Source organism: Myotis nattereri (assembly GCF_964212035.1).
Source record: "Myotis nattereri genome assembly, chromosome: 6".
Lineage (NCBI taxonomy): Eukaryota > Metazoa > Chordata > Mammalia > Chiroptera > Vespertilionidae > Myotis > Myotis nattereri.
Genome location: NC_138081.1, coordinates 91,964,900 through 91,991,400, shown reverse-complemented (window position 1 = coordinate 91,991,400; position 26,501 = coordinate 91,964,900). Strand labels below are relative to the sequence as shown.

Sequence of the window (26,501 nt, the reverse complement as noted above, 5' to 3'; positions counted from 1 at the left end):
TGGAACAGTGGTTGACACACAGTAGGTACTTAGGAAGTACTTAGCGAATGAGCTATATTCAAATTGTGCAATTTATCCTCTGACATATACACGTAGGTGAGTAGAAAATCTCTCAGTAGGAATGAATCCCATTCTGATATGAGTGCGTTAGGGCCTTGCAAATCCCGTCAGAACAAGCAAGCAGGAAGGATACATTTCTACCAGATAATACAGAATTACGTTGGGTTTCTCCTTATTTATTTATTTATTTATTTATTTTTAAATGTTTTATTTTTTAATATGTATTTTTATTGATTTCAGACGGGAAGGGAGAGGAAGAGAGAGAGAGAAACATCAATGATGAGAGAGAATCATTGATCAGCTTCTTCCTGCATGTCCCACTCTGGGGATCGAGCCCACAACCTGGGCATGTGCCCTTGACCAGAATCGAACCTGGGACCTTTCAATCTGCAGCCCACTGAACCAAACCAGCTAGGGCTGAATCTCTCCTTCGTCGAAGCCAGTGGTGGCGGCGAAGGGCAGTGGGGTCTGGTCCTGGTGGTGTGAGTAGAGGAAATGAGATCTAGAATTACTATGTTCTTCTGGAAGATATTGTGGAATAATGTCTGGTGACCACATCAGTCAGCTAACAAGTCCAGCTTCTACATAGGCAGTATTGCCCTCAAATATGTCTGAGTATAATCATCTATGTATTGTTCTTCCTCCTACAAATGCCATAAGTTTGATGGGTTTTGTGTTACCATTGTTTTAATTTATTTTTATTGATTTCAGAGTAGAAGGGAGAGAGAGATGGAAACATCAATGATGAGAGAGAATCATTGATTGGCTGCCTCTTTCACGCCCCACACTGGGGATCGAGCCCACAACCCAGGCATGTGCCCTTGGCCAGAATCTAACCTGGGGCCCTTCAGTCTGCAGGCTGATGCTCTTTCCACTGAGCCAAACCAGCTAGGGCCCATTTTTAAAAAAAATATGGTTTCCCATCTAAATGGAGCCGCTTTGGTATTATTGAGACCACACTGAAGCAGCTGCCACTCCGCCCTGGTCAGGGTTTTCCTGTGTGTGGATGACTCTTGATTTCTGTCTCATTAAAACAGGGGGCAGCGCAAGAGAAGGAGCATAGCGACGGTGACCCAGCTGCCACCCAGAGGCCCGGTGTCCAGGACTGGCTGGCCCAAGCTCGCTCCACATGGGCCCTCCAGCGACAGAGCAGCCTCCAGCAACAAAAAGTAAAGCATTTCCTAACCTCTCGCTAGCCTGCAAGTGTGCCAACACTCCCCGGAGAGAAACGCTTACAGCGGTTCTCAACCTGTGGGTCGCGACCCCTTTGGCGGTCGAACGACCCTTTCACAGGGGTCGCCTAAGACCCTTCTGCATATCAGATATTTACATGACGATTCATAACAGTAGCAACATCACAGTTATGAAGTAGCAACGAAAATAATTTTATGGTTGGGTCACAACATGAGGAGCTGTATTTAAAGGGCCAGAAGGTTGAGAACCACTGGCTTAGAAGAACAAGTTTCTTGTGTTCTAAAGACAGAATGCACCTTTGTCTGCTCTTCGCAGAGCCCGGCTAAATGGTTCAGCATATTTCCTCGTGTGCACGGGAATGCTTGGCCATTTTTCTGTGGTTTTATTTGTTTGTTTTATTTTATTTTCTACTTTTGTGCTTGCTCATTTTAAAATCTATTCTTTTCAGAAAAGCTTTACAAATAATGTAACAATTAAAATCTGCCGTATAGAGATTATCTGCTCTATTTTCAGACTTGCCCCAATTTCAGACTATTTTATTTTTTTAAAAATATGTTTTATTGATTTTTTACAGAGAGGAAGGGAGAGGGATAGAGAGTTAGAAACATCGATGAGAGAGAAACATCGATCAGCTGCCTCCTGCACACTCCCCACTGGGGATGTAGCTGCAACCAAGGAATATGCCCTTGACTGGAATCGAACTGGGGACCCTTGAGTCCGCTGGCCGACACTCTATCCACTGAGCCAAACCAGTCAGGGCCAGACTATTTTATATAATAAAAACCTCAGGAAGGCCTCTGAGAATTGGTGAAAGTCTGAGTTACATGTTTTTTTAAATAAATGTAATTTATTTTCTACTTTCAAGTAAATACCATCACAAAATTGGATTGCAAATTATTGCCTACTGAAAATAATGAGCTTTGATGAATAAGAATGATTCCTCATTGATACCTTAACTTTATGAATTGGGCATATTAAATTATTTTTTCAAAGAGCAAAGGCATTTATCACTAAATATGAAAAGGAAAACTGAATTCAATGATAAACAAACTTATCAAGTAAGCGGGGAATTAAAGAACAGCTGCTCTCAAGGACCAATCTCAGCTGGGAAAAAGGCAGTATTCATTTTGAAAATTGAAAGTTCATGTTGTACCACTTGAGGGCACCATTGCCCAGCAAAATGTTAATTTTCCATTAATTTTTTTTTTTTCTCCAAGATTTTTCAGGTCTGTTTTATCAAAGCCACAAAAGCTATAGAGTAGTTTGGAGAGATGTGTGAGCCTTTCCCTCCACCACACCTTTTATGCAACGTGCAAACTTAAACATGTATGCACGCGTTCTCTGAGGCTGTTGTAGACATAGAACCATGATTGTAGATGATGCTCATGAAATCACAAGCTGTGTTTGTTTGTTCTTTTCCCGGAGCAGGAGTTGGAGCAGGAGTTAGCAGAGCAGAAGAGCCTTCTCCGGTCAGTAGCCAGCCGTGGAGAGGAAATCCTCACCCAGCACTCAGCGGCAGAGACCTCTGGTGGTGCTGGGTAGGTTTCCACACGCTTTCTATTCTGGTCACTGATTCCATAACATCTGAAGAAATGCAAGCATCCCAATCAAACTTTTATTTTAAACACCTGCAAACATTTAATCATTTTTTTTCTCTTTAGGATATATAGTTTACTTGCATTTTGAATATTGTGTGGCATGAGTACAGCTAGGGAGTGTGAGGGCTAACTTATTTGTCTTCTTTCCAGTATGCTCAGCATATATGTTCAGAGAAGATACATGAGTTTGTTTTTTAAAACTCAAATAGGGGGAAAAATAAACTAAACATTATAAAGTTATGTTTCTTTCTGAATATCTAACTGCAAAACATTTTCCCTGTAAGAACCTATCTTCCCTCAGCCTCATTCTGCCTACGAAAGATGTTGCTTTTTCTCGAGGATCTGTTTTTATAATTGCTGCATGCAAGCTCATTGAGCTTTGTGTCCTGTTGTAGAGTAGAGAAGGAAAGTCTTATACACTGAAGAGTAAAGTATGAGAAGAAAAATGAAGGAAGTTGGACAATGTTCAAGTTGAAGACTTGAGTCTGAGGGTTGGGAAGGAAAGTAGAGAGGAATGATCCCTCTGTTTTGAGTGAGGTCTGGGTTTTATTCTAGATCAACTGCTGTCACCATGGAAAAGTAACTCAGCTCTGAGGCCTGGTTTGCTCCTCTGTGGAATGAGAATAAGAAGGGACTATGCTTCACAGAGGGGTTGTGAAAGCTGTGACTGTCACAAATCAAACCTGCATTTATTTATTTTTTTAAACATTTTTCTTATTGATTTCAGAGATGAAGGGAGAGAGAGAGAGAGATAAAAACATCAATGATGAAAGAGAATCATTGATTGGCTGCCTCCTGCACACCCCACACTGAGGATCTAGCCAGCAACTCGGGCACGTGCCCTGATCGGCAATCGAACTGTGACCTCCTGGTTCCTAAGTGGACACTCAAGCACTGAGCTATGCCGGCTGGGCTAGTGTGCATTTATTTTTAATGTTTGTAAATTAGTTGACATTGAATATTATATTAGTTTCAGGTGTACAGCGTATGGTGCAGGGATTTAAAAACTCAGCTCTGTGTCACCCTAAGAGCCACAGCCATGCTCAGATGCACACTGCTGCCTGTCCTGAAGGATGAGGCGCAGGTGCCTTCCTCTCGTGTCCTGCACCCCAATCCACGTCCTGAAACCTGGCCTTGGACTCGGGGTAAAAACTCGCAGAGACCAAGTAGCATTTTTACAGTTTTTAATTAATTTGTGGGCTATTTGTCAAAGAATACGAATCCATGTACTTTCTGATCCCCCAAAATACAATTATTTTTATCTTTAATGCTGAGCTATTTTCAATGTATTTTTAAATTATCATTGTGGCCCTGGTTGCATTATCCTATATTTGTTTATGGTTAGCCTCACATTTTTTAAAATTTTAATTAATTTTTTTTAAGTGTAAGCTAATAACCAGAGTACTCTGGTTCTAATTTTAGAGGCCACAGCTCGTGCACGCAATAAGTGATCGCCTTTTTGCCCACATTGTAAACTTGGATTGTTTATTCTTCTAATAGTGAAAAACCTGCTGTGTCATCCCAGGAGTTGGGGATGGAGGGAGAGCAGGCCCCTGCGGAAGGCCAGATGCGGATGAAGTGGGAGAGCCTCCAGCAGGAAGTCAGTGCCAAGCAGAGGCTGCTGCGGGACGCCCTGGCGCAGGAACAAGAGCAAGTGGTACCGCACGTTCTCTCTTACGTACTCACTCTCGTAGAAGATGCCCAGCGTGGCTGAGACAGTGGAACTGTGCAGCCCTCTGTATTTTCATTGCCAATGCAAAATAAGGCAGGAAGCAAATGATTCTTCCTACATGTTTCTTAACAAGCCCATTTCACATTTGCCCTAGTGATGACATGTTTATATGTGACAATTTGATTTCTAGGTACCACTTTTCCTCAGAGATCATCCATATCTGATTACTCATTAGCATAAATCATTACATTGTGTCTCCCCCTTTTTGTACGACTTTGAAAATTAGGGATGTAAATTAGGGATGTATCTATGTCTAGGATAAAAGGAATTCCAAAAATCTGGAACTAAACTGTCACCTTATTTTTCCTCGCTATTTCTAGTATTTAATAGTTTCAGAAGACCTTAATGAGACACTATTGCAGCGGTTCTCAACCTGTGGGTCACGACCCCTTTGGCGGTCGAACGACCCCTTCACAGGGGTCGCCTAAGACCATCCTGTATATCAGATATTTACATTACGATTCATAACAGTAGCAAGATTACAGTTATGAAGTAGCAACGAAAATAATTTTAGGGTTGGGTCACAACATGAGGAGCTGTATTTAAAGGGCCAGAAGGTTGAGAACCACTGCACTATTGGGCCCTCGGTGGTTCTAAAAGGCAGGGGCAGCCAGTGGTCAGCTGGAGTTGCTCCTGTAACCCAGGTGCAGGCTGGTTTGCAAGATGGGTAGGTGCTGAGTGATGTTGGACTTGACCCAGTCAAGCAAGCCACACCCAATGGAATTGAAGATAGCAACAGAAGGTTCCAGAGAAATAGCTATTAGTGTGCGCCAAGCAGAAGCCAGAGAGTCAGAGGAATGGACACCTTGGAGAGCTAGTGAGTGAGGCTAGAACCCAGGCAAGCCTGCGGTGCTCCCCACAGCCGTGGCCAGCAGGCTTTCGACAATGGAAACTAGTCCTGTGCCCTGGGCTGGCACTCACAGGGGCCGTTCCACGGCAGTGGCATGAACGGAGTAAACTCTAGGCCTTCCCTTTGGATCTGAGGAACCTGGACACAGTGCTCTTATGTAAGCCGCCCCTGTTTGTCTGCAGCTTTTCAGCAGGCCAAACCGGCTCCTGGCTGGCGTGCCCCTGTACAAAGGAGACGGGCCGGCCCACGATAAATCGGCAGTGACGTCCTTGCTCGATGGGTTGAACCAGGCCTTTGAGGAGGTCTCATCCCAGGTAAGGCTGCGCTCTGAGTTTGCTCATGGGTCTTGGTCTTCATCAGGTTTCCCACCCCTGGGCATGAACTCTTGAGACCCAACCCTAGTGAATAGCTCTGAATGACCCTAAACTCCAAAGACTCATCCTGGTAATTTTCTTTGATTTCTCAAAACGCTGTAATGAATTCCTTCTTCCATCTCTTTTTGCCAGGGCGGAGGGGCAAAGGGGCAGAACATTCACTTGGAGCAGAAGTTATATGATGGAGTCTCGGCGACCTCTACGTGGCTGGATGATGTTGAAGAACGTTTACTTTTTGCCACAGCCCTCACACCAGAAGAAACCGAGACTTGCCTCTTCAACCAAGAGGTAAGTTTGCCAGCCTATGCCTGTGAGTCTACGGCATTACACAGCACTTGACTTCCTAGGGGGTAAAGACCTGATTTGTATGTAGATTCCTGGGTCTAAACACTCAAATGGTCTTCTTTTTGATCAACCCTAGATTCTTGCCAAAGATATTAAGGAAATGTCTGAAGAGATGGATAAGAACAAGAACTTGTTTTCCCAAGCATTTCCGGAGAACAGTGATAACCACGATGTTATTGAAGACACTTTGGGGTGTCTTTTGGGGAGGTTGTCCTTGTTAGACTCAGTAGTAAATCAACGATGTCATCAGATGAAGGAAAGACTTCAGCAAATACTAAATTTCCAGGTAAGACATTGCCAAGAGTTATTTGCCCATCCTCCATGCAAAGAGTTATTAGTTCCCTCTAAGCAGAAGCCAGAGAGGGGGCCATAAACAGGATGTCTGACTGAGGTATGATATACCTAGACCTATTTTTTTCTTCAAATGAACAATGAGGAGCAAGAACATCACAGAAAAACTAGGGCAGTGGTTCTCAACCTTCCTAATGCCGCGACCCTTTAATACAGTTCCTCATGTTGTGGCGACCCCCAACCATAAAATTATTTACGTTGCTTCATAACTGTAATTTTGCTACTGTTATGAATTGTAATGTAAATATCTGATATACAGGATGTATTTTCATTGTTTGCGACCCACAGGTTGAGAACCGCTGAACTAGGGGATTGAACTCGTATTAGAAAACTGACTTTTATTCTCCCAGAAATGGAACTTGAGAAAACCAGCTAACTACACTAAGGGCTGAATAGGAATTTAAACTCAACCAATAAAAGTCATATTTATGGCACAGTATAATTACAATTTCCAGTTGATAATAGTAGTGTTTAAAACATATAACCAAAAAAACATGCAGGCAGGACAGTAATACAGAGCGAAGCCCGGACCCCAATACCCAGGCCCATTGCAAGTGACTGTGGCCTAATTAGTTCCACCTGCGCTCAAACATATTGCATTACTTCCCAGTCCTCGCTGCTCAGGCTGACTGCCTTTTAGCCCAGACTGGAGACTGTTCCAACTGAATAACTGTGTGCTTATGAAACTTTTCCTATGACTATAAATTTCAGCAAATGCAAAAGTAGCTGATAACCATTTAATGTTGATTTTCATTCCTAATAAAAAGTCACCTTTGGGAATTCGTAAGTTTTAACTGAATTTTATTTTTAACAGACATACAAGTTTTACAAAATGGATATCTGTGATTAGGGCCAAGAGTTTTATGTAAAAGTTTTGATTTAAAAAAATACTGTAAAATGTTAAATAAATGTAGCATTAGCCAAGACACAAGGAATTTTCTGTGTATATATCTATATAAGTGAGGCATGAGGCCCACCGGCTGCGAGTTTGACATGCTTGATCATTCTAGACCAGCGGTTCTCAACCTGTGGGTCACGACCCCTTTGGGGGTCAAACGACCCTTTCACAGGGGTCACCTAAGACCATCGGAAAACACATATATAATTACATATTGTTTTTGTGATTAATCACTATGCTTTAATTATGTTCAATTTGTAACAATGAAATTGGGGGTCACCACAACATGAGGAACTGTATTAAAGGGTCTCGCCTTAGGGAGGTTGAGAACCACTGTTCTAGAGGGACAAATTACCACTGCCTTCAGGTAATTTACATTCTTAAAACTACAAAGTAAAATTACCACAAACATTTGTGTATCATTTTTTTATTCACAAAATATTTTCACATGTATTCTTGTCTTTAATCTTCACAACATCTCTAGTAGCTAAGCATTGTTCTAATATTCATTTTGCAAAGTCAAAAGAGCAAAAATTAAGGACAAAGTCTCCAGCCCAGCTGGTGTGGCTCAGTGGATTGAGCTTCACCCCAAGGACCAAGAGGTCCTGGGTTCAATTCTCTGTCAGGGCACATGCCAGGGTTGCGGGCTCCATCCCCAGTAGGGGGCGTGCAAGAGAGCCAATCAATGTGTCTCTCTCATTGATGTTTCTAACTCTCTCCCTTCCTCTGTGAAATAAATAAAATATATTTTAAAAAATAATAAAACTGCCTCCGGCCTGGCCAGCATGGCTCAGTGGTTGAGCATTGACTTATGAACCAGGAGGTCACTTTTCGATTCCCAGCCAGGGCACATGCCTAGGTTTGGGCTCGATCCCCAGTGTTGGGTGTGTAGGAGGCAGCTGATCAATGATTCTTTCTCATCATTGATGTTTCTATCTCTCTCCCCCTCTCCCTTCCTCTCTGAAATCAATAAAAATATATTTTTTAAAAAAGAAATAAAGAACGAAGTCTCCAAAGCCAGTCCCCCCGAGTTCAAATTCTGGCTTTGTTACCTACTGCTCTATAACCTTAGCTGCCTCTCAGAGCCTTCATGTCCGCAACTCTTAAATCACACCCTACTAACTGCCTCATAGGGTTTTGTGGTAATGCAAACAATATCATATCTCATAAACAAAACCCTTGTTTCTAGCAACATTTCTCCAGTGCTGTTATTACATTTTCCTATTTAGTCTGCAACTAGGCTTGCAGATTGGTTTGGGTTTGAGTTAGCGATAGCTATTGCCTTTTAGAATCATATGCTTCTTTCTAATTCTCCTGTTCATTGCTTTAAAAAAAAAATAATTTACTGCACAATTCACTCACAATTTTGCTCTTTAGCCTGACATTTTGTTTTTTTGTTGTAGTTGTTTTTTTGAATATATTTTTATTGATTTCACAGAGGGAGGGAGAGGGAGATAGAAACATTAATGATGAGAGAGAATCATTGGTCGGCAGACTCCTGCACGCCCCCTAGTGGGGATCAAGCCCACAACTCAGGCATGTGCCCTTGACCAGAATCAAACCTGGGACCCTGCAGGCCAACGCTCTATCCACTGAGCCAAACAGGCTAGGGCTGCCTGACATTTTGTGTGGTGATGCTCCCACACAGCCTGAAAGTTGATTTTTCTTCCTTGCTGTGATTGTCCTTCTCCTGGTGAGATGGCCAGAATTTTTCATCTTGGTGACAGGCACTTGCCCCCAGTGAAGAGGATGTGATCAAACTTCACCCTGTGACGGACCCCCAGCCCATCAGACACATTTGCCGACCAATAAGGAATTTGCTGATTTTGGGGGAGGGGAAGGGCAGGATTAAACATTTTATCATTCCCGCTTTGTTCCAGTTTATTATTTCCTTTAGAATTGAATACCAAAATTCTGTTATCTCATTTTTGTACAACTCTAACTCATATAAGTACTTGAACTTTTTTATTGATTGATTTTTTTTTTTTTGAGGGAGGGGGCTAGAGAGGGGTGGGGAAGGATTGAACCAGAACCTTGGCTATCAGGACGCTGCTCTAACCAACTGAGCTACCGGCCAGGGCATATTTGGACTTTTAAGTGAGTAATGTTTGTGGACAAAAGATGTGGCTAAGGTCTTTTGGTGTTTTCTCTTAATATGTCTTTGGTCATCATGAAAATAGTTCTTTTCTAAACTTCTGGATGGCTTTTTATAAGCTTGTGCACATTCTTTGAAACTAGGGAAAAGCAGGAAGTGAGGGAGAGAGAAGCAGAGGAGAGAGGAAGAAAGGAACCATATTATTCTTAAGAATTTTATTTTCTTCCCAAATCAGGGTAACATCAATAGGTTGTTTTACTAGATATAAGTCATTAGTATAATATTTCTGCTGGAATGTTTAAATGTGCACATTTATTTCAGACATAACAAGAAGTTTAGGGTGGCCAGTATTGCTTTTTTATTTGTATGCCTTGCCTCCTTGTATATTGTGTTGGAAATGGTTTGTGTAAAGATTATTCAAAAGTCAAATTTAGCACTTAAAGTAAATTGTTACCAGCTTCTTTTATCTTCCCCTAGTACAGAATTGGTTTCTCTGGACATAAAATTCCCACACCTGTATATTATTTCTAAGAGCGTGTGTTATGTTTATAACCATTTGAGTTCCCCTGTGCACATGTTAAATCTTCCTATTTCTCACCCCCTAGAACGATCTGAAGGTGCTGTGTACGTCGCTGGCTGACAGTAAATACATGCTTCTACAGAAACTGGCCAATGTATTTGAACAGCCCGTGGCGGAGCAAATAGAGGTATTTACAGCTGCCTTTTTCCAGTTGATCGGATTTACTGTGAAATGTCAAATCCTCTGCGAAAGATTACTGGCTTACTGTGGCATTTATGTTTGTCTCATGTTTTGTTTGTGAGAGCTGGATTTGAATCACCGGCCAGGTTACACTGACTCTCTCACTTGGGCTTGCACGGAACTGGGAAATGTGAGCTGGGGAAAGGTGTCAGTGACCGCTGCTGACCTGAAGAAGTGTGTCCCCTAACAGTGAGATTAGGCGTGAATGTCAGTGACCTGGGCAGGAAGTCAGGCTGCCCCGGTGGCGGCACAGAGGAGCACTGTGGACATTCGGAAGAAGGGTAGGTTGCCTCCAGAGGGGTAAGGTCAGGGAAGAGTCTACAAAGGGAAATCGGAACTGGACTTAGGAGTTGGGGCACACAGGGACCAGAAGAAAGGTATCCCTGGAAAGGGACAGCAAGAACAAAGGCACAGGCGAGATAGTTCCAAGCTCTGTAGGAGGAAAGCGAGTGACCCTCGTTAGCTGAACTTAGGATGAATCATGTGATTGAGGGGAAATAGGGTCGGACGAGAACATTGGAGACACCTTGTAGTTAGGGCTATTGCATGTCAGAGAATTTGGACTTGAGTCTATAAATCACTGGTGTCTAACCTTCATTGATTGCACACCTCACTAGTTAAACAAGCACATACCACAAATACATGAATATTTACTCATTTATCAACTATAAGCAAGTACTATGTTATAAAGCACATGCAGAAATAGAAGTGGAAATTGAAAATTAATGTGGCTGGGTGTAAATGAAGACATAGTGTCTCACCCTCATGGATCATATCACACACACTGGATATCTCCCCTCGGAGAACTGGCAGTGGGAAGCCGCTGGGGATGTTGGAGGGTGAGAGTATGTGTGGGGGCCAGATCCTGCTTCTGGAGGGCTGGCACGACCATACCAGGGTCAGGAAGCAGGGTTCCATCATTGATCGACTGCCTCCTGCACGTCCTCTACCAGGGATGGAGCCCGCAGCCTGGGCATGTGCCTGACGGGAATCAAACCAGCAACCTTTCGTTGCGTGGGACAATGCCCAGTCAACTGAGCCACAACGGCCAGGGCCTGTTTGTTGTTTTGTTGTTGTTGTTTTGATGGATGCATTATCCTTTATAATCTCTCTGGGTGTATTATTTATTCATTGAAGTTTTATTTTTCCTGTATAATTGGTTACTTTTATTTGTTTGCTCATTTGGGTTTCTGTCTTTAATGTTGGAGGCATTTCTCAGGAAATCCTTTGCTGACTATTCCGTTTAGGATGGGAGACTAAGCAGCTAAGTGGCAACTTGACGGATGGATAAGGCTGGACACTGTTGAGATCTACGGAAGGGTGGTCTGTGTGGGCTATTTGTTGGAGAATCCTTGCATCAAACTTTTAGGTGTTTCTATTGGTCTCTTCATATTTTTTCTCTTTCCTACCTGGAGAGTAGAGGTCTGGTGCCCATTCTCTAGAAGACGCAGGGCCGCCACATTCACCATTCAGTGGGCATTCACTTTATCCCTTTGTTTTCAATCAAGTACTCAAACCCACAACTGTATCCGCTGCCCCTCAGTTCAGAAACTATTTGTTTTTTTTACATTTTCTAGAAAATCAATGTTCCATCTTTCACCAGGGAAGGGAAGGGGCAGTGTGGAATGATGCAAGAGATCTGGGAATTTAACTTCTCTCTTAAAAAAAAAATTCATTGTTTCAGAGAGGAAGGGAGAGGGAAAGAGAGGTAGAAACATCAATGATGAGAAAGAATCATTGATCGGCTGCCTCCTGCAGGCCCCCTGCTGGGGATTGAGACCACAACCCAAGCATGTAACTTGACTGGGAATCGAACCATGACCTCCTGGTTCATGGGTCAATGCTCAATCACTGAGCCACACCAGCCGGGCTTAACTTCTCTTTAAGGAGCTTCTCACCAACCCTCCTTATTTAGCACCCCCGTCACCAGAGTCCCAGAGACTCCTGTGGCTATAAACTTGGGGGTGAAGATCCCCTGCTGGACTAGGATTCAGCTGTCTTAGATGTCTTAAGTCAATTTTCATCTCTCCTCCTGATTTCCAACTTCCAAAATTTTGTTGGTATTGTCTTCTTTCCTTCTGCCTTGTTCTTGTAGATTTATGGGGGGAACACACACCCAAACACAGGCAAACAGAACATTTGCTGTGGTGGTAGTGGGGATTCAGGAAAGAAAATGGGCACATGTTTTTTATCTGCCATCTGGAATTCATGTTCTTTTCATTCTTCAAGGGCAACCGAGGTTGCATTTCTTCCAAAAGCCTACTCATTCTGCTCCAGGACTCCCTGGGATCTCCCTTTTCCAAAGCGCTCTTACAGGGACAGCGTGTGTCAAGTTTACTTAGTACATAATGGTTTTGCTTCCCAACCAGACGGTTAGCTCCTGGAAGGCCAGGATGAGATCTTGTTCTGCCTCTATACACCTCGCCCTGGGAAGACAAGGCTTAGCACCAGCAGCCGCTGTAATACTTGTCGACTGTGTGATTTTCTGCTTCTTGGGGAAACCATGCAGTCACATGTTTTCAAAGATGCTCAGAACTGCACTTCAGGAAACCAGAGCATGATTCCCGACACCAGGGGTGGGGAATGTCCAGTCCACGGGCCGTATAAGGCCCATGAAATCGTTTGGTCTGACCCTGCCAAGGCATTAGGGGTGAGTTAATTAAATGTTTGGCCAAATACTAGCATCGCAGGCTAATTTTTAAGTTGATAATTTTGTATGGCCCGAGAACGATGTTATAAATATCCAAATGGCCCTTGGCAGGAAGAAGGTTCCCCACCCCTGCCCTAGTCAATCCCAGGCAGATACCTTTCTCTAATGTCATACATCATGCTTCTTTTTGGGGTGTCGCTATTCATGAATTTTTCTTTTTTTGAGGAAGCTGTTGTCCTCCCAACCCTCCATTCTCAGTCCCTCTTACCTCCTCACCTTTAAGATAGCTGGTCTGTAGCATAATAAAGGGCCTTCTTCTCATTCCCACATCATGTGACCGTGGTTTTTATGTTATATTGCAATGAGTTTTGTTGGCTGTATTGTTCTATGTGGACAGAAGAGGAATAAATAAGGAGGCACAGTAGTCATACTTTTTGTGGGAAATTATTCGTGGGAGTTTTGATGAAATTTCATAAATTTTACCTAGGCAATACAGCAGGCTGAAGATGGGCTGAAGGAATTGGATGCAGGAATCTCTGAATTAAAAAAGCGTGGTGACAAGTTGCAGATTGAGCAGCCCGCCCTGCAAGAACTCTCCAGACTCCAGGTATGATTTTCTGCCAATGGCATTCAATGATGCATCCTAACTAGAACTCAAGAAAAAAGTATTTTCTCCATTTTCTTGTGTTTTTTTTTTCCTCTATAAAATTCAGATCATTTAAGTTCTAATCTCTCTTCCAAGTAACTCTTAGACAAATTTCTGAAATTTTTACTATATTTAATGCAATAAAAAAATTGTATTTTCAAGCTTCTAGGATTCTTTTTTTAAAAGTCATTTGTTATTGTAAAAAAAAATCATTTGTTATTATTCTGATGGCTAACCGCTGTGGTGTAGTTTAGTTGTGCTGTATTATTTTCTACTGTAGAAAATGTAATTATTATCAGTCCAACCTAGAAAAGTTAAGAAAGGAGATCTACTCTGTATTTAAAGAGTGGTTTTTATCAGTCTTTAAAGCTATAGTTTATCGTTCATACATTTTTTAATGGAAGAGAGACACTGTGTCAGTTCCAAAACAAAACAAAAAATTTAACCAAGAGGAAGCTGAAGTCTACACAGACCTCCTGGCCTCACTCAGGAGCAGAGGGCAACTTGGGGTTACTTTGCTTTTCTGCATCGGCACTTAACGCAAGAATCTGCTATCAGGGTGGTAGGCCGATCCTGGGATATTACACCAGCAAAAATTTAGCCTTTGATGAGCAACACAGTTAAGTCGTATTACGAAAAAAATGTGCATAGTGACACATATGCACACATTTGCCCTGTACGCCTATTACAGACCGTTGAAGAATTACTAGCATGAATCCAGTCCAGGCTCACAGGTCCTTCCTTTCAAGAAAATAAAATAGCTCTTATTTTTAAAAGAGCATTTTTATTTTAAGTATCTCATCCCACTGTCTAACATTTTGCGATGTCATGAGCCCACTGGCCCCCACTGTGTCCTTTCTAGACAGTTTCCGACGATGGTTAACGTCAGGTGTAAGATCCAACGTCAGGGCTGTAAACAGGCATTAGAGTTGAACTTTCCAGATTGGACATTGCTGGCCTCTAAACCTTCACATGGCACATTAATCAGGTCCATATGGCTCAAATAAATTCTGTGTTTAGTGTATCATCGTCTCCTAAAATGCCTTTCCAGTTAAGATATTTATTTATTTCACCACATTTGGCAAAAACATGGCCTTTTCAAGTCTTCAAGTCTTCCAGCTCCCAGTAAATGCTCCTGCTTCTCAAGCTCTTTATTTGAAGAATAGTCCCAAATCAGATTATTAAGTAGGATTTGTAATGTTAAGGATACTATATTCGATTACTCTAAACGTGTATGAATGTTTAGAACATGATAAAAATCAGAAGTAAATTTCCTGGGGCATTTCCCTTCACCTCCATGAACAATTTGTGATCCCACATCTTGCCACAAACATTGACATTCCAAGAAGACTAGTTAAGTCTACCCATGTGTCACTTCTAGGCAACGTTTTTGTATATCCTTTGTAATGTTAAAAAAATTAGCTTATTTTTTTAATTATATTTTTTATTGATTTCAGAGAGGAAGGAGAGGGAGAGAGAGCTAGAAACATCAATGATGAGACGGTTGCTTCCCACATGCCCCACACTGGGGATCAAGCCCACACCTGGGCACATGCCCTGACCGGTAATTAAACCATGACCTCCGGGTTCGTAGGTCGATGCTCAACCACTGAGTCACACCACCAGGCTAGCTTATCTTTTTTTGAAAGAAGTTTTTGAAGTGAGGTTTCTGAGTAAGGCAGGTGGATGGATGCCCGATACACAGAGCATCACCATAGGCAGGCACCTGAAGGCACGTCCTGGGGTTGTGGGTTTGGTAGGTAATATATTTTTAGAGAGGAGCCTCAACATCACTTGAGTGAATGTTGCTGTCTCTGTTTCTAAGGACATGTATGATGAACTGATGATGACCATCGGCTCTCGGCGGAGTGGACTGAACCAGAACCTAGCGCTCAAGAGCCAGTACGAAAGGGCCCTGCAAGATCTGGCCGACCTGCTGGAAACTGGACAAGAGAAGATGGCCGGCGACCAGAAAATGATCGTGTCTTCCAAAGAGGAAGTCCAACAGCTCCTTGACAAACATAAGGTAGAGAGGGAGAGAATGTACTTGTGCAAGCATAGTCTCACTGACTGATAAATATCGAGTAAAACCCAGTATTTTCAATCTTTTAGGAGTTCCTACTTGTATAAGTGAATCTTTAAGATGGTAGACAAATGTGTACGCAAACCCACTGGCATTCAGTAGCACAGAACAATTACAGAGGCTATGCTCTATAATGTTATCAGTTAAAAAAGAATACAACCTCAGCAGTCATTTAAATGTCCCTTCCTCACAGTATCGGCCAGGCTTTCTCATTTCCTAAACTGGGAAACGCAGGGACCCTCTCAAAGGAGCCCAGCTTCCTTCTGAACTGCTATTTTCCTCTGTGTTTTCTATGCCCATTTGTTCAGCTCTAGGTGTTCTCTCTGCCTGGCCCAGAACGCCTCGCTCTGCTCTGGGAATGGGTTTCTTTCTCTTGCATGTGGCACCCGGCTCTTATGGCCTTAAACACATGCTCCTTTAGCTGCTGTGGCCGCAAGAGTTGCCTTCTGGGGACAACAGGTCCTTTTGCTACATAATCAAACTTGGTCAGCCTGCGCTTGCTCCAGTAGTATGTGCTGTACCAAGTTCACATTAGCCCCTGCTCCTTAATTCAGCTATGCCTGCTTAATGCACACACAAAAGTAACTCTTGCATTATTAGCAATAACTGCAGAAAGAGCAATTTTGCCAGTTCAGAACCCCAAACTCCAAGGCTCCTGGAAGTTTCTCTAGGGGAACTTTCAAAATCCCATTGGGTTACAGATGGTTAACCTTCTACTATCATGTAGCTTCCCTGGTGGCTTCTCAAGGTAGATTTTTTTTTTTACTATTAGACTTCTTGCTATTTTTCCCAGAGGTTTTTTTCCAAAATGTTGTGATTTATTAAGGCCTTATCGTTTGGCTTTGAAAACATTGCTTTAAAGTTCACAGCTGGTTTTTCTCAAATCTTTGACCCTAGTAATAAAATAACCTCCTGAGTTATTCCAGAGAAGAAACTAGGATCAATGAATATAAATAACAGAGAAATTAAGCTCAATAGATGAAGAACGCTGAGAGGAGTAAGCTGCCTTGAGCAGACAGCCCTCCTGGCCATGAGAAGCCCATCCAAGGCTGTTGGGGGAGATGGAGTTGTAAAAGGAATTTCAGCTTCCCATGAATTTGAGCTCTGTGACGTCCAAGTTCTCTTCCAACTTTAAGATTCTACGATATAATAATGTATGGTTGATTAAAAAAGATGGTTCTAGCTTCTCCTGACCAGAGCATTTTCTGAGGGGGAGCTAGCTCGGCAGTGACCTTGAGCAAGTTACACAGACTGGACCGTGCAGTGTCCCCATCTGTAAAATGTGAAATAATCTTCCTGCCTCATGGAGCTGTTGTAAGGAGTACATGAGTTAGTCAAGTGCCGATAGAGTACCTGGCACGTAGCACACACTAAATATTACTGTCTATAGATTCTCAGTCCTTCGGTTCTACCTGTGGTGCTGGGAACAGGAAATGGGATAAACCCTATCTCCCTCCTCTGGGCCCTTTGACACAGAGAAAGGAACAATTCAAAACACATTTGAAGAATTGTGGAAGGTCTACCGTTTCCTTGCATGTAGGTATAATCTGAGGGAAATTTGGAATACATCATACCTCTCAGCCCAACCATAGAGGAAGGAAGTTGTGAGTGTGTCGGGTGAGGTCCTCTCAGTGAGTACAGAGTATAAACAGGGCCCGGATGGGGAATGGGAGCTAGTGTGAGGGACAAGGGAGGCCAGTTTGGGTGGTGGAGTTAGTGAGAGGCGGGTCAGGACAGTAAGGAAGTCCGGCCCGCAGGGATGAAGGATTCGGAGAGCAGGGGCTGGTGCCCTATGAAGGGCTCTGGGTAGGGCACAGCAGTGGGTAGATGCTCCTAGTGGGGGAACAAGGGAGACCACGCAGGAGACTGGAGCCCTGTAAGGTGGCGGCCAGCAGCGGTGGAACCGTGTCACTCAGATGTCAGCTGAGTACCATCAGCTTTCCCCTTTGAAGCAAGTTTATCGTCTGGTAGTATATGAGTGAGTCGAGTCGCTGACCTCTTTTCTTCTACCTGGAAAATGGCAGGAATACTTCCAGGGTCTGGAATCTCACATGATTTTGACGGAAACGCTCTTCAGAAAGATAATCAGCTTTGCAGTCCTGCAGGAAACTCAACTGCACGCAGAAGTGATGGCGCAGGCTTCCGCGGTCCTGAAAGGGGCTCACAAAAGGGGCGTGGAGCTGGAGTACATTCTAGAGGTGAGACCCTTGCAGTAGCCCCCCCCCTCCCCCCATGAAGGCAAGACAGTGATTCCTGCGATTTGCCTCCTGTAACCTCGGAACTCCCAGAGGCAGCATCACGTGTCGCCTTGCCCCCTCTGAGTGTGCGATGTGCATTGTGATAAAGCCTTCCCCACACTCAGAGGCAGCTGCCCGGGGACCGCCTTCACACTAGGCAGGATGAGGCATGGGGTTTGAGAGACAGGCTGAAAAACTGCTAACCTTTGCTATAAATTATTGACGTGAACTTCAAGTGATTGGCAAAAAGACTTCCCAATTTAAAACAAAATAAAAATCTGAATTTAGAAAAAAGTCACTTGCGAGTTCTCCTTAGTAGAATGCCTATGGTATATATTCCTATTTCTTGAACGTCTGTGCTTTTTTAAAATTTACAAATGCAATATATTTAGTTCACTTCCTATGTGAACAGGCCCATTCCTTCTAGTTAAGTCATGCATTCATCACTACCAGGGTAAAGAATGAAAACCAGGTAATCAAATGCTTACTGTGTTCCAGGCGTAATGCACACATTATCCTATTTAACCCTCCAAATGGCCCACATAGGTATTATTATTCCCATGTTTAAATGTTGAAAATGGGGCTCAGGGAAGCTGAGTATCTTGTCCATGCTCATTAGTAACTTGCTCATGCGGCAAGTTAGTTGCAGCTGCCACAGGCCGTTGATAATGCTTTTCAGGGTCACCGTCTGATGCCTGGCTTCAGAGCCATCCTTTGCTTCCCAAAGCAACCCTCCCTCCCCCCCACCCACGTCACACACACACAGAGACATCTCCCTCTGACCGAACTTCAAAGAGAATCTGTCAAGTGCATGTTTTGCACAGGAAGAGGAATGCTGTTCCTTAATGAGGGCTTCTAGCTCACGGACTGATGTTGCATTTCCAGACCTGGTCCCATCTGGATGAGGACCAGCAGGAGCTCCGCAGGCAGCTGGAGGTGGTGGAGAGCAGCATCCCCAGCGTGGGGCTGGTGGAGGAGAGCGAGGACAGGCTCATGGACCGGGTCACACTCTACCAGGTCAGCGTCCCCGCGGCATCTTGGTGTGGGAAGCTGCCACAGTTCCTTTGGAAACTCTCCCATGGTTTTAACAGAATCTAAACAAACTTGCAATCAGCACTGTTACTTTGATTTCAAGCTATTGACGTTGTTGAAAGCACATAAATGTTAAGTGTTTGTTTTCTAATAGAAAATAAGAAGGTTTTTTTTTCTTTCCTTTTTGGTAATGAGAGATCCTTTTGAATATTCAGCCTCCATCAAGCGTTTTCTGTAGTTTACCCTGATATCACACTATCTTGAAAAAATTATAGCTGGTTGTTTTATGAGCATTAAAAGTTTTTTTTTTTTTAAATGAAAGAGTGCTCCTCTTGAAAACTCAGCTTCCACCAAGCATTTCCTGTAGTTTATGTGGTGAAATAATTATAGTTTGATAGTCTTACATGCATATAAAGTCACCACCAAAAAAATAAACAAATAAATACATCTTTATTTAGATATAGTAGGTGAAACATCTCAAAGTTTCCAACATCACTTGGCTGTAAATAATTGAAGTTTGACTAAGGAAAATGGGAACATATGGGTACCAGAGAAATTGTGATCCTTAGAGAGACAAATTGCATTATCCAAACTTCTGACCCCATATTTTTCATCATTTCAGCATTTGAAATCCAGCCTTAATGAATACCAGCCCAAATTATATCAGGTGTTAGATGATGGGAAGCGCCTTCTGATATCCATTAGCTGCTCAGATCTGGAGAGCCAGCTGAACCAGCTCGGAGAACACTGGCTGAATAGTACCAACAAAGTGTCTAAGGAACTTCACAGATTGGAAACGATATTGAAACACTGGACCAGGTAATACAAGGACTATTTTGCCCATTTTTTAGATTAGTGTTCAAGAGTATTTATAAGGCTAGTGGGTACAGGACTTGAAAAAGATATCATGGTCCCTATAGGAAGTATCACATAGTTTGGAAAATAAAGGCAAACACAAGCCCCCAATTGGATTCCTGTATAATCATATAAACATGTCATCCAAAGGGGTAGGGAGGCGGGTACCTTACCTTTGAGCTGACCTCCTTCTCACCTGTTGACTGCACGTGGGTGGTCACAGTAAAACCTTAGTGGGAAAGAAGAGAGAGTGGTTTTGAGAAGATGCAATTTCTCAAGGACAAGAGGAATATTCAAGAGAAGTGGAGGGGGTGATGTTACATAATGAAATACTCTATTTCTATGCCATCTTTATTTTCAAGACCTTTTAATAACAATCATCTGATATGGCCTGAATAGCTTCAACATGAACAGATAGGGGAAATACATTTTTTCATTTTCAGCTTAGAGAAGAGAAAGCTGAAACTTGGAGAGACTGACTTGCTTCAGGCATAAATATTAAGGGAATAAGAATTTGAGAGTTTGAACATAGGGCATTATTCTCCCAAATCTATCATGTCTTTTTAAGATTAGCATTGGGACACAGACAACGGGATGGTGATTACCAGAGGGAAAGAGGGATGGGGGAGGTAGAAGAAGGTAAAGGGAGGATAAATGATGATGCAAGGAGACTTGAATTGGGGTGGTGAACACACAGTATAAAATACAGATGATGTATTATAGATTGCACACCAAAACCTATATAATTACAGTAACCAATGCCACCCCTAATAAATTCAATAAACATTTACAAAAATAAAATTACATGGGTGAATGACATGGGTTAGCAGAAAGTAGGGATTGGATGTTTACCTAATAGGCTCATCAATATACTTACAGATATCAAAGTGAGTCTGCGGCTCTAACTCACTGGTTACAGTCCGCAAAAGACAGGCTGGAATTTTGGACTCAGCAATCTGTGACCGTCCCCCAAGAACTGGAGATGGTCCGTGATCATCTGAACGCTTTCTTGGTAAGAGTTTAAAGCATTTGGCTCACATGTACTGTTTATAGGCCTATAGGTGAGGCCTGATCTACACTAGAAGAGAGGAAACCAGCTGTCCGTGGGTGAACTTAACAAACCAAGTTCTGGAGAATCTTTATGCAGAATACTAGGCTCAACATCACCTCTTTCGGGAGTTTATAGGTAGTGGCTTCATCGTTGGCTCTTTTTTAAAAACATTTCTTTATTGATTAAGGTTATTACATATGTGTCCTTATCCCCCCATTGGGAGAGAGTAGGCTGCTTTTGTTTTTTGTCTGCAATGCTTAACATAACTCCCCTTCAAGATGTAAAGAAAAGTTGTTTTTGCCATAAATTGGTCTCTCTCCTTAAATGAAAGGTCTGGCTCTTTAATCCTGATTTGAACTTTGCTCCTTCTTTCAGGAGTTTTCCAAAGAAGTGGATGCCAAATCCTCCCTGAAGTCATCTGTTCTAAGCACCGGGAACCAGCTCCTTCGCTTAAAGAAAGTGGACACGGCCGCCCTGCGTTCCGAGCTGTCGCACATAGACGGCCAGTGGACGGACCTGCTGACCAATATTCCGACCGTCCAGGAAAAGCTCCACCAGGTACAGCAAGAATCTTTGGCTTCATTGGTAGTGACCGACTTGAGCAGTATGGAATGGAAAGCTGCCTTCATCTGCTTTTGCTCACGGATTTAAATAAGCTTCGTCTTGGACGTCTTGTCTTTTCTCTCTTCCACTGTACAGCGTATTAATATGAACCCTTCACCAAATGCCATATTTACAAATGCCACACCTTCCAAGGGCTTCTTTTTTCTTTTTAATACACTTTTATTGATTTCAGAGAGGAAGGGAGAGGGAGAGAGAGAGAAACATCCATGAAAGAGAGTCATTGATCGGCTGCCTCCTGCGTGCCCCACACTGGGGATCGAGCCCACAATCTGGGAATGTGCCCTGACCGGGAATCGAACCATGACCTCCTGGTTCTTAGGTTGACATTCAACCGCTGAGCCACGCTGGCAGGGCCCACAGGCTTCTTTAGTGTGTGTGTGTGTGTGTGTGTGTGTGTGTGTGTGTGTTACAATCCCTCTCTGGTCTTGCTTAAATTCTTTTTCTCGTGAGTAAAGTGTTGGTCACTGCGCCTACCTTATAAAGTGGGTAGCCATGAAGATTTAACAATAATAAATGTAAAAGACCTATAATCTTACCTACAATACAGCAGCTGGCATTCATTCAATAAGGGAAGAGAAGTTAGAGAAGGGAAGTCAGTTCTCCTCTTTCCTGGAAACATGTTTCTCTCCTCTGAACTTCCAGAGAGTTTATTTTTCTCTCTCTTTTGTGCTCGTCACTGTAGATAAGGTACGATAGATGCGTTTAATGCCAATTTTCATTCCTACTAGTCAGCTGCTGTACATCTCACATTTGTCTCTACATCATTCTGCACCTCATAGAAGTCCATAAATATTTTAAATGATTGCTTGTGTTCTTCCAAATTATTATAATAAGTAGCTGCATAAATGTATGATGTGTTAAGTAAGATTCAGACTTGTAAGTCTATTTTAAAGACTGAAGAAGTTGGCTATGCTCTTAGGAATAAATATGAGAGTGCCAAAGCTCTCGAAAATGATAGTTGGTATTGTGGTATTTTTCTTTCTCCTTTTAACATTCTTGAGTCATAATACACAGAGATTTTATGAGCTAATTAATAAGATACATCTGTTGAATGTTTTGTAGTTACGTTTTTTGAAGGTCATAAAACTAGCTATAAAATAACAATAATATTTTCTTCTTTCTGGTATTTTGATTAATTAGCCAGTGTTTATACAATGTTTATAGTATTGGATGGCAAGTGAACATAAGATGACTAGGATGGTTCAGTGTTTGCCTGCTGTTTAATTCCAAGCTTCCAATGAGGTCTGGATCCAAACATGGCGTTAAGAAGAGTTACCTATGCGGGAACATTAATAAGGGTTCATGGAGGGTGTTTAGGTTAACAGGCACCAGGTTTGAACTTTAATACTGTGACTTGCTCTCCTCCTCGGGCAGCTCCAAATGGATAAGCTGCCCTCGCGCCATGCCATTTCGGAAGTCATGACTTGGATCTCTCTCATGGAGAATGTCATTCAAAAGGATGAAGAGGATATAAAAAATGCCACAGGCTACAAGGCCATCAATGAGTACCTTCAGAAATATAAGGTGATGACACATTTGTTATCTTTACCTTTTCGTGTTTTTGGAACTATTTTATCTGAAGGGACATAAGAACTCCAGGGATGGCGATCAGGCTCTGAAGTATAGATTTCATCCATAGTGACCGGATAGCTGTCTAAGAGTAAGAACATTGCCTCCCTAGTGATAGGCATGGAAAAGTTGTCTGGTATTAGGAATAATTTTGAATAAGATTTTGTGTCATTTTAAGAAGTCATACAAATGAATACTATAATTTATAAATATTTTATAGTGTAATCATAAAATGTATCCAATTCTACATCCTCTGCCATATATATATATATATATATTTATAAATTCAAATATATTTATAAATTCAAAAGTTATAAATTTAATTCATGTCTACTGTATTCATATATATTTTATACTAGAGGCCCAATGCATGAAATTCATGCAAGAGTAGGCCTTCCTTCCCCTGGCTGCCGGGACCGGCTTCCCTCTGGCACTTGGGACCTGGGCTTCCCTCGGGCTGCCAGCAGGCACCCGGAACCCAGGCTTCCCTTGCTGCCCCAGGTTCGTCCAGAAGGTCGTCCAGAATGACGTCTGGTCTAATTAGCATATTATGCTTTATTATTATAGATATATTCAGTTTCTGAAAATAACGGGTTCTATGCATGCACACAGATGGTGCCATTCGGACTAAACCATGGAAGTCATGGCATCAACCTTTTGCTCACTCACGGCCCTCCAGCTCCTGAGCAAGCCCACGACATGCGCCCTCTGACCTCGTTTCCTTCTCTCCCTCTCGCTCCAGGGCTTTCAGATAGACATTAACTGTAAGCAGCTGACAGTGGACTTTGTGAACCAGTCTGTGCTGCAGATCAGCACCCAGGACGTGGAGAGCAAGCGCAGCGATAAGACCGACTTTGCGGAGCAACTCGGAGCGATGAATAAAAGCTGGCAGGTCCTGCAGGGCCTCGTAGCTGAGAAGGTGAGCCACGTGGCCACCGCTGGAGAGACTCTATCAAGAAAATTAACTGTAGGAGTAGGATAGCGACCGACGCTGGGCTCGGGGATTCTGCTGGAGAGAATGCCACTGAAGAATACATACATGGCTCTATATGTTCTTTTTTTAAAAATATGTATGTATTTTTATTGATTTCAGAGAGGAAGGGAGAGGGAGAGATAGAAACACCAGTGATGAGAGGGAATCATTGATCATCTGCCTCCTGCACGCCCCCTACTGGGGATTGAGCCCGCAACCCGGGCATGTGCCCTTGACTGGAATCAAACCCAGGGACCCTTCAGTCCACAGACCAATGCTCTATTCACTGAGCCAAACCAGCTCCTGCTGGCTCTACATGGTCTTCAATCATGTCGATTACTTTGTCTTACGCACCCTCCACCCTTTGTATATTTCATGTTATTTTAGTTTTTTTAAAGATGGTTCTTAATTTCTTTTGCCCTCGTTTCAAGTAGACTTAAGATCTTTACTTGCTTACCAAAAAATAGTCATTGATTCGCACCTCGGAACATTCATTTTTAATCAAACATACCGTGGACTGTATTTTATGAATTTATGAATTCTCAGTTTGAGGAAATAGTGGCCTGCCAATGATTTGAAATTAAAATAAAATTGTACATTTCATTTCATTACGTTTGTTCAGATCCAGCTGTTGGAAGGCTTATTGGAATCGTGGTCAGAATATGAAAACAATGTACAAGGCATGAAAACTTGGTTTGAAAGCCAGGAAAAGAGGCTAAAGCAGCAGCATCGAGTTGGAGACCAGGCTTCAGTCCAGAACGCAATAAAAGCCTGTGAGGTAACTGGCCTGGGCGCTGACGCGCTCCAGCTCACAGTTTCACGGCATGTGCCAAACGAAGGTGCCCTTCTTGAGAACTGAGAGTTAAATGCTGAGAACAGTGGCATTTGGTTACAAATTTCTCTGACTACGTGAGCTTATAGAGTTTTCCTATTAGGTCTTTTCACCTCTTTTTATAAAATTTAAAATAGAATATTTAAACACACTCATAAGGAGAGGGTGCTGCTAACCCCTGATCATCAGATACTGATCATCAGATTTAATAATTATCAAGATTTTGACATAGTTCCCTGAATATTTCTTCTCTCCTGAAAGATGTCATAATTAATTCCAGATAGCATGCCAGTTTATTCCTGCATGCTACAATTCCCAGCTCTACAAAATGGACTTTTCTTATATAACCATAATATTATCACCACCAAAAGTTTAACATACTATGGAATCCCTTAATATTTGTAATGCTCAACCCATAACACTATTTCCTAAATTTCCTGTAAAATGTATATTTCTAGTTAATTTATTTCCATAAAGATACAGCAGTGTCTACGTGTTCATATGCTCGTTAGTTTCTTAAGTCGCTAATATTTTAATACCATTACTTGCTGGAGAAAATGTAGACTGGCCCCGGACCCAGGATCAGCCTGTGTATTTCCCCAAAGTGGCATTTAACTTGCTCTTCTCTCCCCTGTATTTCCTATGAATGGGCATTAGCACAAGAGGCTTGATTGGATTCTGGCTCAACTCTCATGGAGGTGGGGGGGTTGTTCACAGGTGACAGTGTGACTACTGTGTCACATGCTTGCTCTGGTTGTGGCAAGGCTGCGGGTTCAGGTGCAGTGGGCACACTCTAAATAATCCCCATTGACCTAGGAACACTTATTCTTTCCTCAGATATTCTTGTTTCTACAGAAGAAATGGGAGCTGTCACAGTGAACCCTGCAATAATTGTTTTTAAACGTAATTCAGTAATTTGTAACGTGTTACAGATTAGCTGTGACGCTTCTTGGTAGTGTTTCCTAAGAACAGTTGAAGACGCAGCTGGGAAGCAATTCTGCAGAGATGCCCCTTTCCCAAAGCTAGTTTTTCTATTCCAGATTTCCAATAGAATGGCCTTTAGTAATGAACTTCCTTCCGAGCAGCACTTCTTCTGTGGGCACATGTAGAGTCAGGTATATTTAAGCTCCGAAGCAAAGCTGTTCGGTTCAGAAAAGGAAGAGCAGATGCTCTTTGCTGGGTTGACACACTAATGGATTGCCAGTCAGAGATGCATACAAATGGCAAAGGAAACCATCACATAGAGAAATAGCTTGAAATTAAAAAAAAAGCTTCATGTCAGAAGATGGGTGTGTAAAAGATGGAAGACCAAAAAACATCGTTGCATTTTCTTTGTTAAAAATACGTTTTTATCGATTTTAGAGAGGAAGGAAAGGGAGAGAGAAGCATCAATGATGAGAGAAAATCATTGACTGCCTCCTGCACCCCACCCCCCCACTGGGGATCGAGCCTGCAACCGGGGCATGTGTTCTGACCAGGAATTAAACCTGGGACCTCTTGGTGCATGGGTCAATGCTCAACCACTCAGCCACACCAGCTGGGCCATCGTTGCATTTTCAATTCTCCAGGGGCCAGTAGCATTTCTAATTTAGGCATCCATTCTAAAATGTGCAAATAAGTCAGAATTTCAAATTTTGACTTTGGAGCATGAAAACTTATACCTCTTGATGAGCTCATGAGTTCAAACACTGC

The 26,501-nt window shown here is 42.5% G+C and overlaps 1 protein-coding gene across 1 annotated transcript in view; it reads left to right on the top strand.

Annotated features, from left to right (window-relative positions):
- SYNE1 (spectrin repeat containing nuclear envelope protein 1) overlaps nucleotides 1-26,501 on the top strand; it is a 387,878-nt gene that overhangs the window by 275,497 nt on the left and 85,880 nt on the right. The window contains exons 99-115 of the mRNA XM_081094059.1: nucleotides 1,098-1,229; nucleotides 2,683-2,792; nucleotides 4,353-4,509; nucleotides 5,617-5,748; nucleotides 5,941-6,096; nucleotides 6,230-6,439; nucleotides 10,103-10,204; nucleotides 13,395-13,514; nucleotides 15,379-15,579; nucleotides 17,661-17,834; nucleotides 18,759-18,890; nucleotides 19,528-19,724; nucleotides 20,640-20,772; nucleotides 21,187-21,369; nucleotides 22,810-22,959; nucleotides 23,747-23,923; nucleotides 24,600-24,755. Of these exons, the coding sequence (XP_080950185.1) occupies nucleotides 1,098-1,229; nucleotides 2,683-2,792; nucleotides 4,353-4,509; nucleotides 5,617-5,748; nucleotides 5,941-6,096; nucleotides 6,230-6,439; nucleotides 10,103-10,204; nucleotides 13,395-13,514; nucleotides 15,379-15,579; nucleotides 17,661-17,834; nucleotides 18,759-18,890; nucleotides 19,528-19,724; nucleotides 20,640-20,772; nucleotides 21,187-21,369; nucleotides 22,810-22,959; nucleotides 23,747-23,923; nucleotides 24,600-24,755 (2,622 nt within the window). The remainder of the gene's footprint in view (nucleotides 1-1,097; nucleotides 1,230-2,682; nucleotides 2,793-4,352; nucleotides 4,510-5,616; nucleotides 5,749-5,940; nucleotides 6,097-6,229; nucleotides 6,440-10,102; nucleotides 10,205-13,394; nucleotides 13,515-15,378; nucleotides 15,580-17,660; nucleotides 17,835-18,758; nucleotides 18,891-19,527; nucleotides 19,725-20,639; nucleotides 20,773-21,186; nucleotides 21,370-22,809; nucleotides 22,960-23,746; nucleotides 23,924-24,599; nucleotides 24,756-26,501) is intronic.